The 21278-nt window shown below is 51.2% G+C and overlaps 1 protein-coding gene across 2 annotated transcripts in view; it reads right to left on the bottom strand.

Annotated features, from left to right (window-relative positions):
• Positions 1-1656: 1656 nt before the first annotated feature.
• FBXO21 (F-box protein 21) overlaps positions 1657-21278 on the bottom strand; it is a 30083-nt gene continuing 10461 nt past the window's right edge. The window contains exons 5-12 of one of the 2 annotated variants that reach the window (XM_080940471.1): positions 19439-19585; positions 19114-19250; positions 17728-17864; positions 14196-14375; positions 13227-13359; positions 8540-8730; positions 6986-7143; positions 1657-3803 (exon numbers count right to left, since the gene is read on the bottom strand). In XM_080940471.1, coding sequence (XP_080796597.1) covers positions 3616-3803; positions 6986-7143; positions 8540-8730; positions 13227-13359; positions 14196-14375; positions 17728-17864; positions 19114-19250; positions 19439-19585 — 1271 coding nt within the window. In that variant the 3' untranslated portion in view covers positions 1657-3615. Of the gene's footprint in view, positions 3804-6985; positions 7144-8539; positions 8752-13226; positions 13360-14195; positions 14376-17727; positions 17865-19113; positions 19251-19438; positions 19586-21278 lie in introns of both variants that reach the window. The other variant, XM_080940470.1, reaches the window with a different exon arrangement.

The following is a 21278-nucleotide window of genomic DNA, read 5'->3' on the forward strand; positions in this document are numbered from 1 at the left end:
TGCACAATTAGAGATCTCAGTGTCACTCAAAGTGACAGCATGGAGTGGTGGTGGGGCCCCTTTGCTGGCAGACAGGTTGACATGACACAAAGGACGGAGTACTGCCATGGCCCCCAAGCTGGCCATCTTTAGTGCTAGCTGCCCTGCTGTGGACACGAAAGGGTGACCTGTGGCACCTACTACATGCCCTCACATGCTGCAGGAGGCCAGTCCTGACATTCATGGGAACCTCTAGACATGTCGCTCCATCCACCCTTACTCATCAGACTGGATCTCCATCCACCCTTACTCATCAGACTGGATGGGGAGAAGCCCTCAGGGGACCCTTGGCAGTTCCTCCCTAAGCCTGGGTCTCCAGATACCAGCCACCCCCCCTCCCTAGCAATTCCAGAACACGGGCACAAAAGTTCTGTGGTGCTCGGGGCACAGCGTTTTTTGGGTCTGTTTACTACAGAAGCACTGTTAGCCAATCTAATTGTCCATACAAGGCTGCCGCACACAGATGCTCTAACTGCACAGAATTTATACCCACAGAAGGGAACGTTCTAGAACCCCCTTAGGCCTTGGGATGCTCAGAGCAGGACGGGGGTCAGTGAGGTAGTTGGGTCCATAGCACAGCTATGGAGTAGAGCCATCATGCCTTTTAAACCTAAGGCAAGCAAGTGATGTCACCCAATGCTGGCCAGGCATTTGGTGATCTGGCTCTGCTGGCCACTTGGGCAGGAGGCTGTTCAGGCCAGTACCTTCCACAAGGCAGCACACCCATGACAACCATCAGCATCCTCCAATAAAGAGCCTAGTGGCCCGACTCTTGATTTTGCCTCTGTACATATTCCTTGCTTCCATGCAAACAAAGCCAGATAAACAGATAGCACAGGCTACATCTGGATGACATCCACAGATTCTTTTAAATGAAGTCTTGGTCAGCCAACCCCCCCACCCCCACTTCTTGTCAGGACTAAAGCAAACAAATAGCTGTATTTATAGAGGGGGACATGCTGCTGGCCTGGCTCCAGTTAATACGGCGAGAAAGATGGAGACACTTCCCAGTGTGAATGAAAGCCGTTAGTGTGACACTGCAATGGTGCTGAGGTCCCAAATGAGGCCCTTGCTAACTTGGGAGACAGGGATGGGCTAGTTTTGGACATCTCACATCTGAGTATGACTGTAGACACTGGACCAGGGGTGCTACCCACGAGTGTGTGAGTATGAGTGTGTGTGTGAGTGTGCTGGGTTAAGCTCAAGGCCCGACTGAGGAAGACATGTCCAGCTGTCTGGCCTCTCCGGGTAGCATGCTGCAGGTGTGCAGAGGGCTCACTCTGAGGAGCCTGCGTTCACAGCAGGACACCCTGAGCAGAGCGCAGCTAGCATGCCACCAGGGACAGCAGAGGTTGTCCTGGTTGTCCCTCCTCTAACTGCAGTTCTCGTTTGGCAGACAAAAGACGTCCTCATCTGACAGCTGGACACTTCCAGCTGTTCCCAGGGCCCAGAAAGTGCACTCAGTGAGACACTTGTCAAAAGAAAACTAAAGTCAGCAGCTTTTTTCTTTCGCCTTATTCAGGAGAGAGACCCTGCTTTCTCCTCTCTTGCTACTGAATGAAAGCGGGCAGGTCACTGGCATGGTTTCTATCGGTAAGTTCGTTTATTAATTGTTGTACAAAAAAAAAATAAGACCCTTGGCATTCATTAGAAGAGAAGTTGCTATAACCAAATATTTAGTATTTTAACATTGTGAAAGTTCTACTTTTTGTAACAGGGTTTTTGAAAATGGAGAAAACTTTTGGAAAAATTTTTAAAAAGAAACTTATGATTTATTAGAGTACAGGATCCAAAACACAGTTTTAGAAAAATATAAAGTGCCCAAATACCAACTTACACGGGTGATATAGGCTCCCTCAGCCAAACGAAGCCTTCGTGAAGAAACACATTTAAAAACAGTCTAGGTACATATTTACAATCAAGTCAGGGAGGGAAGCCATCTTTCTCAGCTTTGACGTTTCTCTACAGAAAAAAGGAAATCAAAGCATAAACCCAGCAATGGAAACTTCCAGCATGCTCTGCAGCTGCTTAGTACTGGGATGCAAGAGTTTGAGTCCTTGTGGGCTGGTTCTCACCTTTAAATGAGGTGTAAAATCCCCCAACCTCAGACAGATGCTCTGAGTAGCTAAAATTTCAAAGGCAAGCTCAAATCTGCCTCTGACTGGTTCTGACTGGTGAGGCACAGAATGGACAGGAACCTTTTGGGAGGCAAGAGCCTCAAGCTTCCAGTCCTTCTAGAGCCTGCCTAATTAACATCTCCCTCAGTCATCCTGGGGCTGGTGAAGGGCAATGGAGGGAGTGGTCATTTGGAGTGGTGTGAGGATACTCATGCGGAAGGCAGGCAGGCCGGCAGGCAGACCCCTGAAGCTCCACTCACTAGAGCAACAGCGTTTTAAACGCAGGACAGAAGTGCCATTGGCCCAAAGGGTAATCACTTATGGGACTGCGCGTCTGAGGACCAGGTGGCACTCACTAGGATCTGGTAACGGCTTGGTCCTTTCACACTCATAGACAACATTGGGCAGAAGCCAGGGGTGACCTGAGGCTAGACCTCATCCAGGGGTTAGTGTCCTGGAGCCTTTAGACTCAGCAGCTTGAAGCCCAAAGCATGCACTCCTCTTCCCATAAGCCCAATACTCTCAAAATGGAGGGTCTGGATGTGACTCAAAGGAGTGATGGGGACACAAAGCCTTTCTCCCCCAGTTAGGCCTCTTCAGTTCATTTTCCTGATCAGAAGAGCAGACCGCTCTCATGGTTTGGGGGTCAGGAGGTACAAGTTTTAAGAGCAAATTTCATTTGATCTGCAGGCCTCACTACTGAAGCAGAGCCACGGCTGACCTAAGATCCATCATGATGCCGAAGTAGGGTTCCTAGAGTTAAACGGGGACAGTCATCTCAGAGGAGCAGCTTGTGAACGGGGAGAACTCCCCTCCCTCAGAAAGGCCATTGCTGTGCATTTGCTCAGAGAACCCATGGAACGAGACAGAAGCTCACGACAGGCAATAATGTGCACAGACCCGGGGGGACAAGGGAGACACTGTCCTTCTCCCAATTTAAATTAAAAAAAAAAGGAACACTTGAAATCTGTGATTCTGTATTAGCAAAGGAGTGAACTGTGATCATTCTGACCCTCACCTCCATGCCGTCCTCTGAGTACAACCTAACGCAAGGCAGAGGGCGGCGGTCCTGACTCAGCGGCCCGTGTTCCAGAGACGAGGAAACATGGCCCCCGACTGTCCAGTGGGAGATGCTGACACAAGGTAGATGGGAAGGGGGTGAGAGAACAGAGTGTGGACGGTGAGACTTCATGAAGACGGAATGTCACACACTGTCACCACGGGACAAGCAGACGAGCCATGCCACTGGACACGGTGCCTTTCAACTGATTCACTAGTGTAGCGGAGAGCAATGCTGTCTGTGGCTGGGAGCACACACCGTCTAAACTGGGGAGCAGCCAGGGCTGCTGAAGTGGCTGTCCTGTGCTGACTCCAGGGGGCAGCACGCGTCCTTCAGGAATTCTGTTCCCCTAGAAGGCGGCAGCGGCAGCAGCAGCAGCACAGATGTGACATCCCGAGTTTACTCTGCTGTGTCCTCCTTTGCACTGTAAATGTTCTGCACTGTCTCGTACACAAACTCCAGGTCCTCAGGGTACCGGATCTCCAGCTCTGCGTTTGGGATGTAGTGTGTGCCCGTGAACTCCGAGAAGTACCGCCCCACATCTGGGTGCGAGATTTCCTGAGGCTCCACATTGTATTCCAGGTTTTCTGTTGGCAAAGAGGCAGCAGACACTGCTGTTAGCATTTCGCCTTTCACAGTGGCTCTCGGCTGAAGCCCTCCTGCTGCCCCCTCCAGGGGTGCTTTAGAAACAGTGAAAGTTACTGGCAGGGACGTCCTGATATTATATGTATTACCCAAGAGGAAAAGGCAGAGGTGGCAGTTAGGGGGAGGGAGCAATGGTATAGCACAGGTCCCCTTCCCTGTGGCTCTGCTCAGAAGACATAACTTCCTATTCTGAGAGATGTTTGCTCCAAGATTGCCAGTGGCCTCTTTGGGGTTTTCTTTGCACCCCTCATCTGGCTTGGCAAATAGCTGGGCACAGGGTAGCCGATCCTCACCCACACATCCCGCCATCACCCAGGTGTCAGAAGTCTCAAACCTGCCACTGTCCATTGAGAAGAGGCCCTGCCACACAGCAACTGCTCTCCAACTGAGTCCTTTCCTTGGGGCTACACCTCCTGGGTGAGCTGGTGGCCGCAGCTTTACCCACACCCTGCTTGGTCCCTAGGAGAGCCCGGCTGATTCCTTCCTTATCTTGTCTTTGCCACTGGAAAAAGGGTCAGAACACATAAATGGAGGAAAAAATCTTCCAGGTGCCACATGAAAAAGACCAAAACCCTTCCTCATGGCCTCAGAGGACAGGGGACCACAAGGCCCCATTGCTGTGAAAGTCCTACTCAGAGAGGAGCTGACCACACAGAATCCCCAGGAGTGTTCCCAGGCTGGGGCACAGGCACGACCCTGTTCTAAAATTACTTTAAGTGGGTCCTTGAGCATACATATACACATAATTAAAAGCAAAATAAGGTGGTTTTAAAAACGTAGCTGCTCAGAACTTCGAGCTGGCTCAGTGGGCAAAAGCATGTGCTGTGCAAACTGGAGAATCACACGAAGGGAGAGGAGAACCAGCTCCTTACTGTTGTCTCAGCTTCCTGCACATGCTTGGGACCCGCATACCCCATACGCAAACACACATACACAAATGACAACAGTTGTGTTTTCTAGAAACATTAAAACTCTAGCTTGTCAAGTCCTTCAGCCTATGGCCATGGCTGTGAGCATCAAGCTGTCCCCAGACACCACAGCACACTGGAGTAAGGATCAGGACGCAGGGAGGGAGCAGGGCTAGGGAGACAGGCATAGGGAGAAGCATCTCCTGTCACTGGGTAGGTGAGGCTGACACTCCCTAAGCACGGTAGTCCCGTGTCAGCATGGACCAAGTGTTAGGGCAAACCAGTGCCACAGGTTTCTGGTAAGTGACATTCTCAGGACACAGTGTGACCCCATGAACTTCCTGCTAATTACAGAACAGAGTTACCTAGGGCTGAACTCAACATCAGCTGGTGTGGGTCATGATCCCCAGTTCCTCTGGGTGGGGTGGCCTGTGGGGCAGTGATGCCCATGTAAGTCAGGCCTCAGACTTCATTGCCAGGTCACAGAGAAAGCAAAGGTAAGGAGACAGCCAGGCTAGAAGGTCAGACAGTCAGGGCAACCAATGCCTGGACGCTAAAAAATAAAAAAAAATCCAAGTCCTGGTACAGAATGTGGGATGGACTGTGAGAAGCCATGGTCCAGTGCTAGGCTCTGCAGAGGGAGTGAACCACAGTGGGAACTACAGTGAGGGGCCTGTCACACTGTGTAGGGCTGTCCTGTGACAATTGGGCAATGAGGAGGGTGACAGACATGAGCTGTTAGCTGTGTGGTTGGTGCTGCGGCAGCTCTAGCGTACCATGAGACAGGGTCCTGTAATGCCCCTTCAGACGCTGGCAAACGTCCACCTCTATTCACCGACCACACACCCAGACAAGGAGCCCGCTGGCTGCAGACAGGGCACCACGTGAAGTGTGTGTGCAGGAGCAGGCAGTGGAATGTGAGGACACTTAAGACAATGGGGAGAGAGCCCAGGCTGGAAGTCCAGTACATACACCAACAGTTCACAGGGTCCCAGAGACAGGCTGGCCCAGGATGGTGAGCAAGCATGTGTGGCTATGGGAAGAGTCCCCTGCCACCCTTGCACCCCACAGCCATCAGCAGCCGCCCTCAAGAGACATCATTTTCCTGGGGCTGACAGAAGGCTGCTGGAAACCAGCAGAAGCCGACATAATTGCAGCCACTTCCATGTCAATGGGCCACACACTTCCTGCGAATTCCTGGCTCCAGCTGTTCAGAACATCTAAAGTTGAGCCCTCCTATATGAAGTACATCAAGCAAATGAACCAAGACTAAGTGGTTTCTAGAAACTTCCATACCATATTTAAAGATGCTCACATCTACTGTGTAAGGGTGGACAACTGCTGTACCTGGTGCTGTCACGACCATAAGCTGCGGCTGAGGACAGAAAGCCCCCCTCACCCACCACTAACAAAGCCCCGGAGCATTTTAATCACTCTGACCTTCAGAAGTGGAGAGTTTGATTTTCCCTGACTTAGCTTCAAAAGCTCAAAAAGCATCCAGGGGCATGGCGGCAATGTCACCTCACCCAGAAACCCATGGAGGTGAGGTGACGGCGGGGGTCCTCCTGGCCTTAGATGGGTCATGAGCACACATATGGAACCATTCCTGCCTTCTGAAGCCATGACAACTGAGCCCACCCTCGGTATTTTTAGCTCTAGTGTGGGTAGAGCAAGGCTGACGCTTAAGGCCAGAGCCCATCACCAAGCTCCTGCTTCACATCCACATGGGCAGGGTGAAGTGGAGATGGCCTTCACAGACTCCAGGCTTTGCACATACATGTGAGAACACTTGGTACCCAGGAGAGTACACCTGCCCATCACACCAGTGTTCACGTTCCCTCTTACTGATACAATCTTGTGCTTCTTCCTGGTCAGAAGGAACATGGACAATTGCTCTGACTCTTCAGCTCCACCTATCCCCTGCTCAGGACTTCCAGGACACACAGGGGCTGTGCTGGGGACTGCAGTTTCCACTTGTGGCCACACGAGGGCGACTTTAGGCCAGTATTGCTAGAAGCCAGGTCTCAGATACAGGGAAGTCAGGAGTCTGGCTGGTGTGGACAGTAAACTGAGGGTCAGGAGCAGCTCTAGAATAAGAACTTGTTTGTGTGCCTCTGTGTGTGACTATCGTGGACAGCTGCCACCTCTGAGCACACAGGCAAGCTCTGCCCACAGAATGGAACCAGGGGCTGGTGCAGGTCCAGCTAGTGTCTTACCTTGGGCTGCGTATCTGCAGGAACCATCTTCCACCAGCACATTGTAGAAGGGCTGATGGTGGCCGTGAGGCAGACTGTGCACGTTCATGTTTCGGATCCACTCGTGCCCCATCATGCATGTGGGGTCCCAGCCGTAGATCACACAGTTGTAGCCATACCTGTGGAGCAGGGGAAGATGGCAAGTGAGTCCCCAGGGAGCCTCAGAGCGGCTTAAGAGCCTGGTGGGGCTCTCATGCCCTCTGTCTATTACTTGCTTTTACCTTATGTCGAGTCATCCCTGTCCCTCTTACAAACCCTCTCCCTGTCAACAAAGCACTACACTGGAAAAAAATAACCTGTTGTTATTTGGTTTTTATAGATGGTCCTCACTAAGTAGCTCTGGCTATCCTAGAACTATGTAGATCAGACTAGCCTCAAACTCTCAGAGCTCAGCCTGCCTGACCCTTGACTGCTGAATTAAAGATGTGTACTATCATGGTGGCTTAAGATACTTTTGAGCAGAGTGAGAGACACGCAGAGAAATGTTGGCGTCAAAGGCAACAGCATGGTGGCCTGATCATGTTCCCAGTCATCTCAGAGTGAAGCAGACTCCCAGAGACACAGCATCTAACTAAATATCGTGTGACTTGATCTGAGACGGAAGGAATCAGACGACAGTAAAGCCAAGTGAACAAAGGACTCTGCAAACTACCATGCAAAAAAATCTCTATGACCCACCCAGCTGTGGGGAAGCCAGGCAATTGCTTTCTGAATGTGGTCGGATGCAGGTACATGCAAGTGAGCAGTGGCGCCCTCCCTCTCCTTCAGAAAGACTGGCCAGGGTGAATGTGTGCAACATCAGTATCTTTGGTCCAGAGAAGAAAGAGGGGAAAGAGGAGAAAGAGAAGGAAGAACAGGAGGGGTGGCGGTGGTGAGGGAGGGTGTGGTGCTCCGGGGTACTAGAAGCTTCAGCTGCTTTGTGTCCCCCCCTCCCGTCCACTTATATATGTTTGGAAATTTCCATAAGAGAAAAAGAAAGTGTTCACAATGGATAGAAACCATGGTTCCTAACAGGGAAATCACCGACAGCTTATCCTCAGACAGTGGAGGGTGGGGAGCAGCCACACACCAAGGAAGCCTGTGGTGAAGCAGACAAGTACCGCTGCACGTGCATTCCCGGGCATGCTGTGGGGACAGTAAGTCACAGCTCCTTCGCTGCTTGTGGGACAGGAACCCACACCAGCACTCGAGTTAAACTGTGCAATGATCAACACAATACAGGTCAGGACAGCTCTGCCAACCCCAACTGGAGATGGCAGGGGAAGAAGGGAGAAGCAGGAGAGGCCTGAGCCCAGCAACCTCTACCATAGTGCAGTCAGAGTCCCAGAGAGACATGGCACGTCAGTCAGAAGCAGGGTGCAGGTTGGGTCCAGCCTGCTGTGTTGCCTGTGGTGGGTGCTGTGTGAAAGACCCGAGTTATCAGGGTGTGGCTCTAGGATCATGTTCCCTCTGTGGCGTGGCCCTGGTGCCGCCTGCAGCCTGTGGCAGCCACGGAGGCCTCGAGCAGGCTCTCACCTCTTGTGCTTCATGACCAGCCCGATGGAGTAGCAGACATCCCTGTGCTTCTCCTCGGAGCGCAGCTTCACCTCCACGCCCACCTCCTCCTTCTTGCGCTCGATGTGCTCCAGTGTGTGCTGTACGAGGTAACCCACCGCCCCATGCTGCCCAGGGTCAAGGGTCTGGATGTGCTGCAGGATGTCAAGCACCTTCAAGACAAGACAGAAAGACTAGGAGATAATATTTTCGCCAGGCCTTTTCTTTTCCGAAGCGTGGGATCGACACCTACCCACGTAGCCTGACAAAGACGGGCAACAGCACGCCACTTGCGGACCAGGATTCTAATTGGGCCAAACATTCTTGGTTAGCACAGAGCCGAGGAAGGCCAACTTCTTTCTTTCTTTAAGTTCAGAAACCATTCTATCCTGTCACTCTTGCTCTGAGAGAGAAAATTTCGAGATCCCTTAGCCAAGGCAAACAGACAAAACTGTCTGGTAACACTGTCCTGGAGGTGGATGGCCTCTCCTATGCTGATGTCACAGGAGGGAGGGGCCGGGTTGAGCAAGCTTCCAGAAGTCACCCGTGCAGAGCTGAGGCCGGCAGTAGGGCTGACCCTACACCTTCCATCTGCTGTGCACATCAGCGCCACTCAAGAGTCAGGAATCAGAGTGTGTGCTGGCACACTGACACACTAGAGCACACACGTGTCTGACAAGCCTGTCCTTCCAGACCACTGAGCCCCGAGTTGCACCTGCTCCAGCGACGTCACTGTTCAGTTCCTCCCTGACTCACTGACAACAACCCGCAAAATCTCAGCAGGTTTTCTGAAGCCAACCTTTCTTTCCAGAGCAATACAGTAGGCTCCTGGGGATGAATTAGAGGTCTTTACCGGGCATGGTATGGCACAGCCATGGCTGATTTGGCTTAGAAAGTTTAAATGCTGGCCTGAGGTCAGAGGATTAACAAAGATGTGGCCCTGGGTATGACCTCAGCCCATGGTTTCAACCACCATTGTGGTCGGAAAATTCAATAGAAGCATCTTAATTACTTGAATGCCAGGACATCAAAAGTGTTCAAAGCCAGCTTCAACAAAACTCTATCAGGAGCCAGTCCCCAGCCACACCCCACCTACAGGAGTGGGCCTAAGGTAGGGATGCTCATGGCATTTGTCCTTTGTAGCTGAGAGCATCCCATCTGACAGAGGGCCTCTGTGGATTCTGCTGGAAACAATGGCTGTCCTGTGTGTGCTTGCCAGCGAGCCCCCTCTGCCACTGTGTACATGGTCCCCTTCTTTCCCGAAAGCCACCCAACAGACCAGCAACACAGCCAGACATAGACTTTTCAGGGTGCAGAGGTGGCCCACATTCAGACAGGAGACACTGGTTTCTTGCATGGATGTGTGAAGTTGAGGATGAGGGGAAGGAAATGTGACTTGGACCTGATGTGTTCACAAAGACAGTGCTGACATCATGACCCCAACAAATACTGCAAGCCTTGACCAGATGTAATGACTTACATCTTTAATCCCAGCACTGGGAAGTAGGATCCCAAGAGCCAGTGTGGGCTATATACTATAACCCCACTTCAAAAACAAAAATAACAAACCATGTCCCATCCAAATAAAAACAAAACAAAAAGCCCACACTCTGGGGAGAGCTGGCAGGAGGAGGCCCTCTTGCCCAGGGACATCCACGTCCACTCCTCTGGCCACACGGCAGCACAGGTGGCTGTAGCTGGCCCCTGCAGAAGGCAGCCCCCAAGCCTGCCAGTCCACTAACCTGTGTGCATGAGTCCTGCCAGACCACTAAGTCTCACTCTGCGCTCTTGCTTATTTGTCTGTTGGATTTCCTGCTGGGGCTGCAGTTGGGCCTGACAGGAGCTCTGGACAAAGGTCACAGAATGCTGCTTGCCATGGGTGGTCCTAGGCCAGTTCCACACACCCTGCCGTAGCCTCTCTCCCAGCCCAAGCAGCCTATACCTTAACATCCACTTCTAAAGTAGGATGTTGGTTGGCCCCATGTTGGAAAATCTGTAAGTGCTGGAAGTCTCCTTCATTTACATCCAAGGGAACTACAGCATCCAACCACTCCCCCATAGGAACCTCTCTGGCAGCTGCCACAAGCCAAGACCAGTGCTATGAGACGGAGAATGACTAGTGGGGAGCTCAGTATATCCCTGGTCCTAGAATGTGGACCAGTGTGGAAGGAGGCTGGAGCAGCAGTGGAGCTTTGAGGTCAGCACAGGGGATGTTGCATGCAGTGGGACACCAGGGGCAGATGTAGGACACAGAAGGTCAGGCAGGTGGGGCAGGACCACAGAGACCAGGGAGAAAAGCATCCAATGGCAGTAGGAGCCACTTAGAGACCCCTCTATCCTACTGAGATCCTGACTGCTGTGTACATGACAAGAAGGCCGAGCAGAGGTCAGTGGGTCATGTCTTTCCCTTCCCTGCTCAAGTGTAATGGAGGCACTGAAGAAGCCCTAGAACTGTGCAGCAGGTGAGGCAAGCCTAAAGAGCCCCCACACCCAAGACAAGAGGTCAGAAGGAGCCTGGGAATGGTGACCAGGAGGCAGGTGGGGCAGCAGATAAGCAGGGGAAAGGGCAAGGCCACCGCCCAGCCTTACAACAGCAACAGAAGGGCTGCTGGCCAGAACAGGGCCTTGGGGAGGGCTGGGAGTAAGAGCTCTTGCTCTGGGGAGTATACAGGAGCAAAGGTGGGAGGTGGGCAGTCAGTACGCAGTGGACAAAGTGTGAGGCCAGCTGGCAGGGAGTACAGATAGGGCGGTGGCCACAGGCAAGCCCAATGGGGACGATAAGGACTCTGCTCAGTCTTTTATTCCAGGCTGGGGGGTGGGGGTGGGGCTTCCCACACTGCAGAGAAAGCATAAGGGTCACAGTCCCCCATGGCTCTGGCAGCACTAAGTATAGTTAGTTTCTCCTTAGTCACAGTGACCCTCAGGGTGATACCTGGGGTGGGCTCAGAGCAGAGCTAACTTCTTGTCTTTCAGCACTTGGAAACTGGCAATGATACAGTGCCACAGGGCAGTTGAGAGGACACAGGGAGGTTTTTATCAAAGGCAGAAACTCTTACAAACATGGCCACCACAGCCACAGTGACCAAGAAGATTGATCTTTCCATGACTCCTCAACTTCAAGAAACAGAAAGCAGAAAGGGAGGCACCTGTAGGTTTCCTGCTCAGAAACAGAGCCTTTTAAACAAACAAGGCCAACCCCCTACAGGCTGTTATCACCTTCCCATGCATGTGCACGCCCCTCTCTGAAGGGGGGCCTCCTGCAAGCTGCCTAAGGTGCCACCCCTGTCCCCTCTGCTCTCTGGGATGGCCCTCCCTCTGAAGAGCAGCCGAATGTAGTGTGCACCCCTAAGCAGTTCTCTCATGCTCTTGGGGTGGTGATTCCCTAAGCTGGCCACTGAGAACTTAGAGGAGGGGTCCTAGTTCAAAACAAAAGGCCTGTGTCCACCTGACAGGCAACACACACCAGACGAAAACTTATACTGGTTTGAGTGACAATGGGAAGGTGACAGGACACTGCCAGGGGACACCCAGGAGACCCTGCAGCAGGATGGTGTACTTCAGTTGTAGACTCTGACTGGGACAACGCAGCGAAGGGACTTTTGCTCTCTCCTTCTCCAATGATCTGAAATCTCTCAACAAACACACTGGCTGAACAAATTCAAAAGACTAAACCCTGGGCTGCTGAAGAGGTGGCAGCTCCCAGGGCACACACTTCCAGAGAATGTGTCTGTTTGGCCAAGGACACAGGACTGCCATGTTGTGTGGCATTACACATCCTTAAAGCAGCTGATGATGTGGTATAGAATCACTTAGGAGAGCATTTTCTTTTTTAAAATACATTTTAAAATATTTTAGTTTTAATTATATGGATGTGTGTGTGTGGGCGGGTGGGGAACATTGAATCCCCTCGAGCTGGAGTTACTAGTTGAGAGCTGTCACATGCATACTGTAACTGAACCCTAAATCTTCTACAAATGAGAAGCAGCTGGGCCATCTCTGCGGCTCCCAGAGCGCTTACTTTCTATACAAAGACTTTGCACATTTCAAATGTCCCAGCCAAGGCTCAGAATCAAATGCCCTCCGCAGGCTGTTCTAAACAAGCAAAATGACTGGCAGCCTCGTCCCAGACCAAGGACAGGAGGGGAATGGGTCACGACTCCCGCACACTCACATAAGACTGCACTCAGTGTGCCCAAAGCCAGTTCTGTTCCATGGGTGACCTCTCCACAGCACTAGCTGCCAGTCATGGGGTTATGGCAGTAGCATAACCAGAACCCTCAAGTGGGACAGAAAGAAGCCGCATCTGGACTTAGCCAGACCTTCCCATGTCCAACAGCTGCAGCAAAGCCAGCACTGAGCACCTGTCCCGCCTCTCCTTGCCAAGTCAGGTGACTCTAGGGAGGCACGGTGGGTGGCAATGGGTGAGCAGCAGCAAAGGCTTTGTATCTTATGCCCAGAGATGAGGCACAGAACCAACCATCACTGTTGGTGGTACAGCCAATGCTTCTTAGAAGATAGAAAAACATCTAATTAGTGGGTCAGGGCTGGGAGACAGAGCAAATCTGAACTTACTCTCTTGTTAACAGGAGGACGACCTTGTAACAGCCTTGGTCCAAGCTCCAGCTCTCCTCTCTAAGGCAAGGGCCCAGCAGCAAAGTAAGATAATTACCTTCTCTGGCCAGATGCCCAGGTGGAAGTAGAGTCTGGCTTGGAGGAGCAGGAGCTGCACCTGGTCCGGGTACATCGCCAGGTACAGGTCCAAGGAGTCTCTGAGGAGCTGGTAGGACTGGTCAATGCCTTCCCTAGGGACAATAAATAACCTTGCCTCAGGCTGTGGCCTTCCCAGGGGAAGTCTACATGCAACTGATGCAGACCCCAAGGTTTCTCATTCCCAGAGTCCCCTGTTGAACCTGGAGTCGCTCTCAGGAGAACCCACACTAAACACAGATCCCATACATTAAGGCCTGCCCTCATTAAGCAATCACCTCAGCCGCACAGACAGCTCTCAGGAGCACAGCAGAGGCTGTAAGGGAGTGAGAGTGATGGATGCTTGTCCAAACTCGCAGACTGCAGCAATAAGAGCAAACCTGGGCAGATCTGCCAATTTGGAGTCAGTACTTTTAACAGGAGTCTCTTCTGGTGCTGGGGGTGGTAATAAACGAACTGCACATACATGCAGGGAGAAGGTTACCCCACCCCTTGCAGTCTGCTCAATTCTGTCACCAACTAACAACCGTTCTAAACAGTCTATTAAAAACTAGTCCTGTTTGTTAGGCATCAGGAGCTGACGGCTATGCAATGTCTACAGTGATTTCCCAGGACTGACTTCCTTCAGGTACAGAGCAAAGTTAACCTCAGCCTCTGTTCTCTTACAGGACGGTGTAAGGTCTGAGGTCAGAGCACCTGAGCAGGAGGACACCATCTCTGTCAGTCCCTCTAAGACAGCCTGACTTCCAAAGAGTGACTCCAGGGTTTGAGCAGAGTCAAGTCCACTGCAACCATCAGAGGGTGGCTGCTCAGCACAGCCAGTGTCTCAGAAGCAGTTGCCACAGGCCAACTCATTAACAAGCTTCTTGTTGGGGCCCAGAACCCTAGAAGGCCCCCAGTGTGTGGGAGCAGTGGGAGACTGGGTCCTTACCTCTTGCCCAGGCTCAGCAGGTTGCCCACCATCCGCTGCAGCACCTTCTTCACATTCACCACACCATAGAGCGCTGCCGTCACGTGCTGGCCGATCAGGTACTCACACTCTTTCACTGTCAGCTGCTTGCCCTTCCCGAAAGCATCTATGTAGATGTAGTCAAAGATGTCCAGGGTTGCCCTGCCAACAAGAGCAAATAAGTCAGAATTAAAATCCCTGGAGGAGGCGCTCCAGGCAGAGGCAGAGGCCAGAGTATGTTTTCACTAATACCATCAGGACATCAGCGAGTTTCAATCCCAATTTTTAACACAGCCTTGGCTGCAGTGACCACAGCGCCCTGGTATTGAGCAGAAAGGCAAGAGATGGCTCAGTGGATAAGAGTGCTCGCTGTCAAGCCTAATGTTAGGCGTTCGATCCCTGGGACCCATATGGTGGAAGGAGAGAACTGACCACAGCAAGCTGTCCTTGACTCACACACTCGTGACACACATCCTAATCAATAGACAAGGGACATCAGTGAAGCGTACTGCCTGATAGCTGCTCGAAGCCCCACAGCCCTGAGCCAGGAAGACACAGGGAGTAACCAAGGTGGCTGCTAACAACAGAGTGGCAAGCAGCCACCTGTCTGGGGGTCCTGGGCCCAGGAGGACCCATGGAAACTTATGGAGCACCAGTTCCTTTGCGCACACACACCAGGCTGGCATCCTAGAAAGCAATCACCAGGATCTGCTCATACATTCTCATGGCACGGCCAAGTGGTCTTGAGGGCTCATCACAAAGGGTGGGTGGCTCTGTGTGGGGACAGCTTCTTTTGAGCAATCCTGGTCCCATGCCCACTGCAATCACACAACATTTTGTCTTTGGCTGCTAACTATCTCAGTCGGATTTCTTTCCTGAGTCGCGTTCATAGCGCACTTTTGGCAAAGACCTGAGACTTACATAAATGTTCTAAAAGAGCATGGATTGACGACGTCTGCCGTGAGGCCAGAACTTCCTACAAGAAATCAGCAAATATAAAACACACAGACAAAATGAACATGTGGCCAAGTGCCAGGACATTTTTAAAAACATGCCTAGACTAGCTGTGCCCCAAGAACATAGAGACGAACATGTAAGATCAACTCTGGGATGGGTGAACCTCAGCTGTAGGCTGAGTTCAATCTGCTGCACACACAAAATCCTCAAGTCCCGCAGCCAAAACCCGAATAGTTGCTCCTACACAGAGAGCAAAAGTGAACAATCATGGACAGATAATAAATAACACATTTTTAAAAAACAAAACCTATTGCCTACGTGAAAATACAAGTTAGCAGGAATAGCTGGGCTTAGTGTACTGATTTTAATTGCAGTGCAAAGGCAGAGGTGGGCAACCACTGATTTGGGGCCTATTTGACTTATATTGCAAGTTCCAGGTCACCCAGGGCTATAAAATGAGACCTGTCTCGATATCCAAAAATCCAACACCCCAAACAAACTCATACTTCACAAAGTAAGAAGTGCAGATGATAGTTTTGATGACACCAATAAAAGGTGTCACCCCACACAGCAAGCTTAAAGGAGAAGCAAAGGTGTCTTAGTGGTAAAGGTGCTGGCTGCCAAGTCCAAGGCTCTGAGTTGGATCCACATAATAGAAGAAAAAACTGACTCCTGCACAAGCTGTCCTCTGACTTCTGTCCACATGTACACACATAGACACACACACAGACACACACACACACGTTAAAAAACAAAAACCATTCCAGGCAAGAGCAATTCTGATTTGTAGTTAACAGAGTACGAAGCCAACATACTAAGCTAGGAAAGACAAAATAGCACTGTCCAGACTCTGAGCACAGAGCTCCAAACCATCCGCACTGAAGACACATCCTGCTGGTGCTGAAGGCCAGGCCTATATACAAGTACCAGCCACAGCTACGGACAAAGGGTTTGGTAGCTCAGGATAACCTTAATAGGCCGTGTGTATGTATGTACAGTTTCCTGCTGGACTCTCAGGACCACGTCACAGACAGGAGGCTGCAGTGTCAGAAGCAGTCAGAACTAGCTAGAGTGGCTTTTAGCTCCAGTCCGTATCCAAGCAGAATTTTTGTTTTCAAGTTCGATACAAGGTTAGACTGTAGCCCAGGATGGCCACAAACTCTTGCCTCAGCCTCCCAGTGCCTTCCACATAGGACTTTAAGGAACAGATAAACTGGCTCTCACTCTGTATGAAGGAGCAAAAGCTAAGAACAGTGGAAGTAGGCTGACGATCTGGATGGGGGGTGTCTTGTGTGGCCAGGGATGTGGGTGCAGAGCACACAGCATGAACAGGAGGGAGAAGTCAGCTGCTGGGAAGGCCTGTGTGTGTGGTGTATGTCACTGTTCATAGGGCCTGTGTGCATGGCAGCAGAGTCCCTGGTGCCCTAGTCTTTTCTAATTCTCTGTTTTTGCCACCTGCCCGGATGCTGGAGTAAAGTGTTGCTCCTGACTGCAGGCTGCCTCACTGTACTAAGAGGTCATTGCAGTGTCTGAGCCTGGTGGTGGCCCAGCCTGTACCCAGGACATGGGGTTCAAGCACAGGATTCCGAGTCCCAGGACAGCCTGGGTAGCATAGACCTTTTGTTAGAGATGAAATGAACCAAAAATGCTCAGACTATGCAGGATCCTTAGTGGAGGTCACATGGGCATCTTACACACACACAGAAGGGGAGAGAGCATGGGCAAAAATTTTCTTATTAAAAAATAATAGGAAGCAAATATCCTTATTCCAAAAATTAACCTACCAGTGCACTGTGAGGACCACACATTTGGCAAATAAGGGCAGCCTATAGCAAGTCAAAGGAAAAGTAGTGGACAGGGCAGGGGTGGGGCTTTACTCCTCATGGACCAGCCTTCTTAAACTGGAAGAGCAGGAGAGAGACTACAGAGTCTAAGTGGGTAAGTGTATGTGTGTGTGAATGTGTGAGAGACACACATGCACTCTTCCCACCAGCATTCACAAAAGGTTTGAGTCCTGTCTGGCACTGAAGCTCGGGGCTGCACACCCTACTCTCTAAGACAGGACGCTGGGGGTGAGTTTTCTCCCACACAGAGACCAGCTTTCTCCCTAGGGAAGACAGACACTCCTTAGAGGAAGCTGGGGAACAAGAGGACCTGACCTGCAACCGGCTGATCCCAGAACAAGCACCACTCAGCCAGGCCGTAAACTGCCCACCCCATCCCTCCTCTCTCACAAGCTGGGGCACAAGTGTGGGAGGAGGAAGATGATTTATGGCTGAGTGAAAAAGAAAAGAACCCTTGGATAGGACTGGTCTTCGAACTATGGGACCTTGAGAGTCAGCAGACGTTTGGCTTCTGCGGTAGCTGCAGATTCACACGCCTTTGTGAATAGAGAAAGACCTAGAGTAGTGCTTGTCACCTGCCACACAAGGCCCAGCACACCTACAGCACACCGTCACTGCATAACTCGATCCCAGAAGCAGGGCCTGCTTGGTCATACCCAATTTAATGTAGAACCTAGCTCCTCAGCACCCATAATACAGCAGAGTTAGCTCACCCTTCTGCGCCTTGGCACCACCTCAGCAGGAAGTGGCTTGGGAAGTTGACAGGTTCCAGGGGGACCCCCAGCTGCCGGGCGATGGTCAGGTAGAGCAGAGACATGCTGATGGGGATCCCAGTTCTGCGGGTCAATACCTGAGGGAGGAGAGTTGCAGGTTCAGGAGGGCCAGGGGCTGGCATCCCATGCTGGCTTCCAGATCTGTATTTAGAGCAGGGGCCAAATCTAGTCCACTGGCTTTTTTCTCACAGCCAATAGAAAACTGTCTCCCTATCCCAGAGACAGGGTCTTCTTACAAAGCCCAGGCTGACATCAAACTCTCCACTCTGCCCCCTAAGCCTCCCAAGTGTGTGTCCCACATACCCTCGACTTCGTGCTTTTGCCTTTTGTTTTTGCAGGGCTAGGCATGGAGGCTGCAGCCTCCTGCATACTGGGGATGCATTCCACCACACAAGAATTTTCAAGTTTTTAAAATATTTAAGAAACAAGACTATCTTGTGACATTAAAGTCACAGAAGCCAGGTCTTTTGTGGTCCATGCTTATAATCCCAGCACTTGGGTGTCTGAGGCAGGAGGACAGAGTCCAAGACCAGCCTGAGCTGCTGAGTGAGAGCCTATCTCAAAATAGGCAATGAAGCTGGCAGGTAGTGGACGGCCACCTTCAAGACTCCAGCTGCCTGTGCCCTCTCACCCAGTGAGACAGTTCTGAGCACACTGACCACACTGCCTGCGAACCTGGACTGACTCATGCCAGGCATTCTTCAGGCAGCCTGCCAGCCTCCTCCTACCACAAAGCAAGCGTGTAAAAAAGTATATGGTACGACAGAAACTGTAAGTTACAGAGAACAGGACAGACAAGAAAATGGACATCAAAGGTGTGTTAGCTGGGTCACAGGATTCCGGGCCAACCGAGGCAGGTTTGTTCAGTTCAGCATTCCTAATCATGGACTGAGCAAACCCAGCTATAGAAATGCCCATTTTCTGGTGCAGGGTTTGCTTACAAAAGCCATCCTGTAGCAGATCTAACCCACATACCGTCCTGTGGTAGAGGAAAAACGGACTTCACCGAAACGTGGAAAAGACAGCAGCATCGGCCAGCAAGAAATCAAAAGCCCGTCAGAGGTGAGCCCAAAGGCTGTGTGCCTGTGCACACAGTCACCTTTGTCTACCTGCAGAGGAGCCAGGAGCACAGCATCCTAGGCACCAACATCTGCAGATGGGTAGGTGAGGGCACAGAACTCACAGGCCCCAGCACTATCGGATCCTGTGTGAGCACTTGCAAGTTTCGGCAGTGAAGAATGCCTACATGATTAGCACGCACAGAATGCTGCAGATTCCAGGCTATGGAGGGAACTTCAGGTCTCCTCTCTCTGCAGCCACACCTACCTGGTGCATGTAGAGGTTCAAGGCATTATAGTAGTCCATGCGGTTCCCTTTGAACTTGAGCTGGTCGTACAGGACATAGTTGATGGCGTCCAGCACTTGGCTCTGGAGTTCTATTTCCATTATCATAGAGGACTCACCTGCAGCACAGAGACGTCCTCTAGGTCACAAGCATGAGCAAGCACACCCCAAACACTCAAACCCAAACATAAGCAAGGCACATGCAGTGACTGACAAGGCCTGGCGGTCAAGTGCTGCCGGCTGCAGATGGAGCCAGAGTGGGTTAGTGCTTTACATGGTTCGGGTAACCACCGCTCTAGGTTCACACCTGCTCTGAAGGTCAGGCTGGGGTGGCGACTGTTGATGCCTCGGAGGGTTTTGCATACAAGCTCCACGATGCTGTGGATCTGGGCCTGGATGTCTCTGAGGCTGATGTCGGAGAGCGGGTTGCAGTACTGGTCAATGTAGACGGCACCTGTAGTGGAGTCCAGAGTCAGCATTCATTCCTCTCTACCTGACCCCAGCCCCTGTGCTGTGACATGGATGTCAGACACTGTGTCAGCACAGTGAGGGGGAGGATCAAACGCCTTCACCACAAAGCACTTCATATATCATTTAAGGAAACAAAACAAACCACTTCTTTTGGAAGTCATGATTCAGAGAGCAGAAATACATGCTCCCACATCCTATTATAAGGAAAGCCAAATGCCACAAGAACACCCTCAGGCAACCTCTCTCCTGAGTTCAAAACCCAACCACAGGCAATTCCTCTCAACAACAAAACTGAAAGCAGGAATGACAGACTATTCCAACCAATCACACCTCTCATGGTTGAAGCGTCACAGACTCTAGAGACCATGCCTCCTTAGGAAAGAGAAGAAGCCCTTCCAACCCCACAGAGCACGGCCCTCAGCCACTCTCACACTATACCTAAGCCGTCATTTGGTTGTAGTGCATTTTCATTTGAAAACCTTCTAGTTATACCCAAGAGACTTGAGGCTAGCTCAGGCTCTTGCTGCTCCTACCAACCCTCAAAGAAGCTGAAGGCAGTTAAGGGCTCCAGGAGACCCAGACTAGGGTACAGGGCTTGTACGGCCGAGTGTGGGAGTGCTCAGCCACTGGGAGTCACCTGCCCTGGCTTCTTCAGTGGCTGGCCACTCAATTGCCTCTACTGCCTACCTAGTTACTTGGGTGGACCGTGAAAATTGTAATTTAGTATTTGAAAATATCTAACGATTATTTCTCTTTCATATATAACCTACAGAAAACAAAGACTGTCTCACTATCCTGACCTCTTTAAGCTGAAGGCTGGTACAATGACACACACCTTTAATCCTAGCACACAGAAGCAGAGGCAGAGGCAGGAGGATCTCTGTCTTTATGACCAGTTTGGTCAACACAGCCAGCCAAGGCTACATAGGAGACTCTGCCTTTAACAAACAAACAAACAAAATAACAACAAACACCTCAAAAGGCAGCCCAATCCCAGCTCTAGCACGTGTAAGCGTAGGCTAGAGGATGGCTACGACTTTTCTTTTTTCATTTTACTACAAGATTTTTCACCTCCTTTGAGAGAACAATGGAGCCTCACACAGTTAGCACATATCTCCACTAGGCACTGTGAGCTGTGGTGGTCTTTACTCTAGGGCCTAGAACATAACAACCCTGCTTACGAGGCTTGGGCTCACCTAGCACTCATAAGACAAGCTGACAGCTAGGCTGTGCTCTGTGTCTAAAAAAGACAAAATAAAACAAAAAGCAAAGAAATGCAATCGAATACTCTTAACATAGATGGGATATGACAGCCACTGTGACAGTCACTGGGGCTGCTGAGGCCAGTGGGCTCTGCAGGGGTCAGCTGAAAGTGACAGAAGTAAACCCTGAGCTAAGGGCTAAGGGGAGTGCAGGAAGAGGGCTGTCACCAGGAGGAAGTCAAGCCAAGCATCCATCTCTAGACACCAGTCAGGCAAAAGCCTAGATACAGGAGCAGAACTTTGCAGCACAGTGTGGAGAGGTGTGAAGTTTGGGGAGGTCCAGACCACAGAAGGCCTGGGAACCAAGCAGCCATTCAGAAAACTCGTGGCAGGCTCCACAGTGAAGGAGACTAAGCAGGTCAGGCAGGCTGGCTAACTGGAGGGCAGCAGGCAGTGATGCCCACGGAGAGCCAG

Source organism: Micromys minutus, assembly GCF_963924665.1.
Source record: "Micromys minutus genome assembly, chromosome: 29".
Lineage (NCBI taxonomy): Eukaryota > Metazoa > Chordata > Mammalia > Rodentia > Muridae > Micromys > Micromys minutus.